Source organism: Brachycentrus maculatus, unplaced genomic scaffold, assembly GCF_059751285.1.
Source record: "Brachycentrus maculatus isolate JH-2025_06_01 unplaced genomic scaffold, ASM5975128v1 h1tg000537l, whole genome shotgun sequence".
Taxonomy (NCBI): Eukaryota; Metazoa; Arthropoda; class Insecta; order Trichoptera; family Brachycentridae; genus Brachycentrus; species Brachycentrus maculatus.
In genome coordinates this window covers 267,101-275,297 of record NW_028281283.1, presented here as the reverse complement: position 1 = coordinate 275,297, position 8,197 = coordinate 267,101, and the positions used below count along the sequence as shown (strand labels likewise).

Here is an 8,197-nt window from a genome sequence, read left to right as displayed (position 1 = left end):
ATCAGATCTTCTCGGTGTTCTTCAATAAGTTCCTCCTCATTTTCCTCCTCTACCTCCAATTCCAACTTTCAGGCCACTGTAATGATGTTCACCACTTCTGTGTGCGTTCACAATCCATTGAGAAGCAAGGATCGTTGTGTGAAAATTGTAATGGACAAACAGAAATTTTGTTGTGTGGAATGTTTGATATGCGAGGCATTCATAAGTGCGGGGCAATACTGCAGTACTAAATATAATTGTCATTGCAAAATAGATAAAATAAAAGTGTTGCAAAAATTTTCATAGAGAGATAAAAAGACTTGTGACAAATGGTTTATTTTTAAATCAATATGAATGAACTAATATACTTTAAGTGACTATAACTGGGTTGTCATGCATTATAATTTGCTTTTTTTTATTCAATATATTTTAATAAGTTATTTGGGAACCATTAGACTTTAAATTTAAAATTAAAATTCCAATTATTAGCTACCTTTTAAAATATGGCCAGCCTCCGCAGTGTAATGGTCAGCATGCTCGGCTACCGTACTGGAGGTCCCGAGTTCGATTCCCAGGGGGGGTTAAATAAATATAAGTGATTTTTTCACTCTAATATTTATTCAATATTACCCTGAACTGATACCTGAAGCGGAGGGCTGATCACCTTTCCTTCAAAATAACACTGCGTTTATATGATGCAGTGCCCTATGCACCATTGGGTGCAGATGAGGGTTTGAAGAAGAAGAAGGTTTAAAATATGAATATAGTACTTATTTCATTTTTACAAAATCAGGTTGGCAGTAAAGGTGTTAACAGTTCTAGCATGCTCATTCTGAAATTGTATGAAATAAAACAAAAAGTGGGATAGCATTGTTTATTCAATATTTACATATTAATATACGAATATCAAATGGTTTTTTTTTCATATTTATTCAGACACAAATAACATTCATCAGATTTATAAATATTATCCATTTGATATGAGATGTCATCGAAAAACAATCTTAATCCTTCAGCCATCGAAATATAAAATTCTGGAAGGGAGACAACAAACATTACATATAGATTATGTAAATTGCAAAAAAATAGTATTTATTTGAGTAGTATTGTTTATACTTTCACAATAATTCATAATACTATTGCAAACTTCCATAATATGATGTCCGCCTCCTTAGTGTAATGGTCAGCGCATTTGGCAACCTTGTTGGAGATCCCGGGTTGGATTCCCAGAAGGGTCCAAATAAATCAAAGTGATTTTTCACTTTGATATTTACATATTTCGTTTTACCCTGGACTGATACCAGAAGTGCGGGGCTAATCACCTTTCCTTCAACTATTTAACAATTAAGATAACACTACTTATGTATGATGCAGTGCCCTATGCACCATTAGGTATAATTAAGGGTTAGAAAAAACTGTCATTTATTATAAGAGACTTCATAAACACGTAATTAAATAAATTATAATTATATATTTGAATATACAAAAAAATATATATAAAATTGAGTGACAAAACATGCATACAAAAATATTTATTTTACATATATTTATTTTTAAAAACACACATTGATTTATATTATAGTATCATACATCATATCATACTATATTAATATTTTTTCAAATTGTTATAATTTTAATGTCATTATAATATTGATTTAAATTTCTTATATTAATTTGAAAGTAAAAATAGCAAAAGTATGTTTTCTTTTTGCTATAAAAAAAATACAAAAAAATAACAAGAAAACTTCTAAATTCTAGAATTAAAAGACATGTATTGCATTAATTCAATTTAAAATATTTATTTGAGAATTTCATTGAATTATTAGTACTTCTTGGTGTTACATATCTGAAATGTGGTATAAAGGTACTTATACTGAATAAATCGGCTAAGTACGGCACACTGCTAACATATTTACAGTATTTTAATAAAATATAATAAAAATTAAAATAACAATCTTCTCATATTTAAAACAATTCTCCCAAAAAATTTCATGTAAGATTTATCAACATATGACTCCAAAACTCAAGTAAATATAAGTTGTAATGTGCAAGAGAATTAATTTACAGGTTTAAAATTTCTAATGACTGGAACTCAATTTAATAAAAATAATAAAACACTAACTTTATACCTTTTCTTGATAATTTATTTAACCAAAGGTTTTGATTTTGGTAACGATGGAACCAAATCGCTGGTAAAATAAATTAAGTACAAAATAGCTATATAGTGTGAGTGAATTATTTTTTTGACATGTATTAAATATGTAGGTGCATACTCGTACAAGAGAAATATTAAATATATTTGAAATTTTTGGCACAGTGCACTTTGGCCATTTTCAGTAATAAAAAAAATTACAACCATACCTGGTACCTGTCTACTTTTGAAAACAATTTTTGTCATACATAATAATTACCAAAACAAACAAAGGACCTTATTTCTCTAATTTACAACAAACAAGGGGAAAATTAAGCAAAAAACTTTAGTTTCCAATATCAACGTATCCCATACAATATAATGATATATTTGTTATTTATAGAAATCATGCTTTTACAAGCAATAACCTTTTTGTTTATTAACTATTTCTTACATTATTTACTGTACAGAATAAATACATCCAAAAGATTTAAAAAGATATAGGTGGTATTATTTTGAGCATTAAATGTAATCATTAAATTGTCAGCAGGAGTTGCCAGAGTTTATAATAAAAACATATTAAATAATAAAAATAATAAACTTATTAGCATAGTTTTAAAAATCGTCAAACAGGCCAGCTAAACAGTGGCGCTTTCTAAACAGTAGAGTTTTTATTAATAGAGCATTTCTAATGCTGTTTTGATTGTTATAAAGTCCTCCATTATATTTTTAGGATCCGTCTACACATCCATATTATAAACACCTCTAATTTGTTCATGACAGCAACATTAATCTCCATGTCTCGCGATCATATACAAGCATGAACCATACTGAACAACAGAGGATTCAAAGGCCTAGATATAGATAAAGGAGAGATTGAAAGGGATAAAAAAATTATCATTAAAGCTAAAGCTCAATCCTATTAAAAATGGGATTGACAAATTTTGGATAGCTTATGCCCCTGATGTTTTTCAAAAATAACCAAATGATACCAAATTAATTTAAGGCAGAATATAATACGATAAACTATATAAATAAATAATTGAACGGGCATGAGTCGTTTTAAGCTGTTCCCAGTCCCAATATGAATATTTTAATAAAAGTACAAAGTCAGCGAGTAAAGCAATGTAAAAATTCTTATCATAAAATAATAAATTATTATAACACAAGCAACTCATCATTTTGTAATGTACAGGAGGAATATTAGAATGATTGTAAAATGCTTGAAATAATGTAAAAGTCAGAAGTCAGTAAACAATCTTAATATTCATTATTATGAACCGAATTATGTAGACGGCTCTTTTCATGACTTTCCGTTCTCCCTTTAGTTACACATTCAGTTTATGTATTGTATTTATCGTTGACATTTTAAAATGAGTACAAACAATTTTGTCAAAACTTTATGAGGTCGTCAACTTCATCAGATTTGTTATTAATAATGTCATCACTCTCATTCTGGGCGGAACCACTTTTTGTTGGATTCCTCCTTTGTGGAGGTCTTGGGGGAATACTGAGTATAGAGTTAGGATGAATTAAATCTTTGTCAAATATGTGGTCAAGAGTAGGTTGGCTGCTAGAATTATTATTAATAGCGTTTCTTGGCATCTGGGGAGAATTCTTCTTTCTAGCAGGTGGACTTGGAGCCGGTCTGAGCGATTCTTCCTTAGAATTGAAAGGATTTTGTCTCTTTGAAAACACATGCGCAGAGGTTTTGCTTCTCTCTAAACCGGAACGATTGCGCCACGGATCTTCTAATGGGACTTCTTTTTTACTAATATGAACATTTTCTAGAACACTGACAAAGGATTTACTTCTAACCATGTGAGAAGAAGACTGTTGGACCGACAGATGGCTAACAAAACTATTTATATTTGTGAGATGATGTTCAGCCGGCATGGGTTCTCCGGGAGCCCACTTCATAGAGCCTTCGTTTCGAGGAACCATCAGCAGCGGATCCTAAACAATATTTGTTTATTAGAAATATATTAAACTATGTATGTCTTCGTATATGTATAATCTACTAGAATAAATAGGTACTGACCTTTCCAGTTCTACCATAAATTCTGGACTGCAAGATATGAAGCTGAGAGCGTAAATATTCATATGACGCACATCTCAACTTTACCACCCACTGTGAGATGCATGATTCTGTCATGCCAGAAAACATGTGACGTTTTTCTGGTTCGTCACTAAAAATAAGAATGTATTAAAATAAGTAAATGAAGCAGAGAAATATTTGATACATTTGAATTAGATACTTTAACTTACATGTAGGATATAGAGAATGCAAATGGAGTGTCCTGACCATGTTCCATCTGTATTGAAGCATTTTCTAAAACAAAAACGCCTGCAGGTTGTTTTTCAATCTTCCCTATATCAGTGACTCGGAAATAGAAGAGGAAATTATCGACCAGTTTAAACCATCTTTCCTTAAAAACTGAAAAATATTGACAAAAATATTTGTTGCATTAGGAATATGTTACTTAAATAAATTTAATTTCTAGGTAATTTGAACATAATGAAGGAATTATTCAAAAGAATTAACCAACAAATTGGACAAGAAGTTCTGATAAATAAAGTAACTAGATACAAGAACAATTAATGTTACATAATGATGACCTCCGTGTGAAATTAAGCTACAATGATTAAAGAAAATACTTGTTTTTTACCACTTGAGTTTTATTATTGACTACATGTTTCAGAAGTTAAACTCAGTTATTATACAGACCTGAATGATGGAAGTGGTAAAAAACAAGTGTTTTCTTTAATCATTGTAACATGTCTTACCACAAAGTTAATGCCGAAACAATAAATGAAATTAAGCTAATAAATTCACCTAGCTTTGTAAGTACTTGGTTACTCACACACTTAACACAATTTACGATTCTAGGTATAAAGTAGTAGGTATAAATTGTGTAAACAGACAAATTAAGAAGTGCTTTTTTAAACTATTTTTGTATTTCTTCTAATAGCTGAATTCTCTGACTTTTATCCACATCTTACGATGTATACAAAAATAATTACTACTAATTATTTGTTAGTTTCCATTTCAAAATTTAGCTCACAAAGTGGGTAATTTTGCCTATGGAGGGAACGGGAGAGATTATGAGATGCGTTTTTATTTAATGTCCTTATTTTTTTCCAGCAATACTGATTTGAATATCTGAAAAGATCCACTATTCAATTGATCCAATCTTGGTTACCAGATCATTCGGTAATATAGATCTCTCTGAAAAACCGGATCTTACCCATTTCTTATAAGATAATCACCACCTAGCACCAAAATCAAAGATAACAGCACTACTAACTTCTAATATTTTTTTTGTTTATGTTATCAAATATATTAGTGTCTCTTCCCCAAATATACACCCAATGGTGCATAAGATATTGAATTGGCTTCATACGGTAAGTATTTATTATAATGAAAATTATACAAAAGGAGTTTTTCACTATTGCCTTTTAGAGAACACTCCATGTTGAAATATTGATTTAATTAAGTTTTTTTTAAACATTGTGTTAACCTTATTGTGGTGAGAATGAAACAAAGGACCTCATATAAGGCTAACAACTACAACTACTGATTATATTTCTAAATTCAATTATATCTGACAGAAATATATCTATTTTATAATAATAATTAACTAACAGTGCTCTTTATCAAGCCAAAAAAGAAAAAAACATAAATCATTTTAAACATTTAAAGCGATAATTTGTTACAAGCTCAATAAAAAGGGGATTTTGTAAATATTAACTAAATATAAAATATTAATCTAAGCATTCAAACCATAGCAAAAAGAAAGGAAGGAATTTAAAACATTACGCACTAGTAAGCCAGTATTTTGCATTTAAATGTATTAAAGGCCGTGGCCTTTAAGTTTATAGTCAGCACCGTAACGTCTTACGAAACAAAAGGAATCAAAAATAGCCGTAGACTTAATTACATTGCGATCCCTTCATGCTAGCATAACAATAGTGTTCAGTCAATACCTGATTGATAGTAATAAGTCGTTGTATTAGTCTTTTTATAGTTTAATCTTCCCTCCATCTGTCCTTTGCTATCGCTTTTTAAAGCGAGTTCTTTTTCGTTGTACCTCATTTAAAAAATAAATTTATAAATAATCACAACGACAGAAACTGACAGTGAAACTTCAAAACAGATTGAAAACATTGACAGGCGACAGGGAATCTGCACCGTTTTATGCCACTAGCCATTTAACTAAGAAACCGGGGTAAATTGTACAAAAAATAAACTGCCTAGGCAGGTCATATTCTCTCTTCTTATTATTATAGGCCTTGCGGCCTGTTTTTAAGAGGGATTAGCCTCCTGCGACGTCGATTCCCAGCTACCGACCCATCTCTTTGGTGGTCTGCCCGGGAGTCGTCTACCATGGGGTTGGCGCCATTCAGTGCGATGTGGGGGAGTCTGGATGATTCCATTCTCCTCACATTCGCATACCATTGTCTCCTTCGTTGCCTTTCCCACCTAACGACATCTTCGATCTCGCATATTTCCCTGATCCTGGCATTTCTGATTTTATCTCGAAGACTCTTGCCTGTTATGCTTCTCACAGTCTTCATTTCTGACACTTTCGATTCCATACGTCATGATGGGTCGGACACAAGTTTTGTAGATCTTGATTTTGCTGCCGATCTTCATCTCAGGGTTATTCCATATAGCATTTTTCAGGCATCCTGAGATGGCTGCAGCTTTGTTCACTTGCCCCATCACTTCGCATCGCAGATCCGTTTGACCACACAGGTCCACACCCAGGTATTTAAACTTTTCCACCTGCTCTACCAAGACGCCATCCAGTCACGCTACATCCCACTGGGATCCGAGAGAACACCATGCTCTTGGTCTTTGTAACGGATCATATTGATAATAATAAATTCAAAAATCATGTTTATATTTGGCATTGTAACGAAAACCCCATTTAACAAATGTTTAGCCCAATTCTCACCCCTGTATCCTACCCTCAAACAATTAAAACTTTCATTAGTATAATAAATTACCACCACTCTGCATTTCATGTGTTTTAAATTAATGTAAATGCAGCCATTTTCTTGCACTTTCCCTATATTTTCATTCATTTAAGTAACACATGTTGATATTTATTTCGACACAAACACACTAAGCACAGTAAGGATGAAATGCAATTCAATTCAAAGTTCGATTAAAATAATTTGCATGAAAGATGCTTGGATTTGTACTCAGGACCACTGCTGTGTTTGCCATTACTCGTAATTTAACGCTCCTCTGCCGTTCATTAGTAAGAAACAAGCTCAAGACTGAATTGATTTGGACACCTCATGTGATTAAATACTCCCTCGTGTTAGAGATGAAGAAACCTGATATATAAATAATAGTAGTCAGCAGGTCTGTATGAGGAGATGCATATGCATACTATTCTGCTAGAACGCTTGAGGAAGAGTTATGGCATTTTTGATCTGGCACATGCATATTTCAACATTATAAATCCACCATCATTCCGTCTCTATTGGTGTACTGCATGGTTCAGTCCTACATCCTTTTCTTTATCTTCTCTACACCAAAGATATAGAAAATATAAAAAAGTCACATGGATCTCTGGATGGATGTGGTCTCACAGCTACCCGGATGATATGCAAATTTAATTGATAACACGGCATCACCCAATTCAAGAGGTACCACTTCACTGGCTGTGTGGGCGTGTTCTAAGATTCTAATCTCTCCCTTGAGACTCAAATCAGCAAAAAAAGTACATGTTTTTATCAGCAAAGGAAAATTAAGAGCATTCACAAGAATTTGCCAGATCATGCTGCCCGTAAATTGGAAAATGAATTTGTAGTATCTGTTATACATAGTCAATTATTGTAATGGTTTTTACACAGCCGTTTACCAAACTACTAACACAAACTACCAAACAAAAAAATGACTTCACTGCAGTGTTAAACGCTGCAGCGAGACTTATTTTGGAATATCTAAATTCAGTCACATCACCCCACTTCCTTACCAACTGCATTGGTTACGCTTTCCCGAAAGGGTAGAGTATAAACTCTGTCTACTCGTATATAAATCAAAACATAATTTGGCTCCAGAGTATCTAA

The 8,197-nt window shown here is 32.2% G+C and overlaps 1 protein-coding gene across 1 annotated transcript; it reads right to left on the bottom strand.

Annotated features, from left to right (window-relative positions):
* Nucleotides 1-2,499: 2,499 nt before the first annotated feature.
* LOC148301591 (uncharacterized) lies at nucleotides 2,500-6,252 on the bottom strand. Its single transcript, XM_088273017.1, has 4 exons — nucleotides 6,098-6,252; nucleotides 4,379-4,547; nucleotides 4,152-4,299; nucleotides 2,500-4,066 (listed from the first exon to the last, which is right to left on the bottom strand). The coding sequence occupies exons 1-4, from the start codon at nucleotides 6,204-6,206 to the stop codon at nucleotides 3,503-3,505; spliced, it is 990 nt and encodes a 329-aa protein (XP_088129143.1). The 5' UTR covers nucleotides 6,207-6,252; the 3' UTR covers nucleotides 2,500-3,502.
* Nucleotides 6,253-8,197: the final 1,945 nt, after the last annotated feature.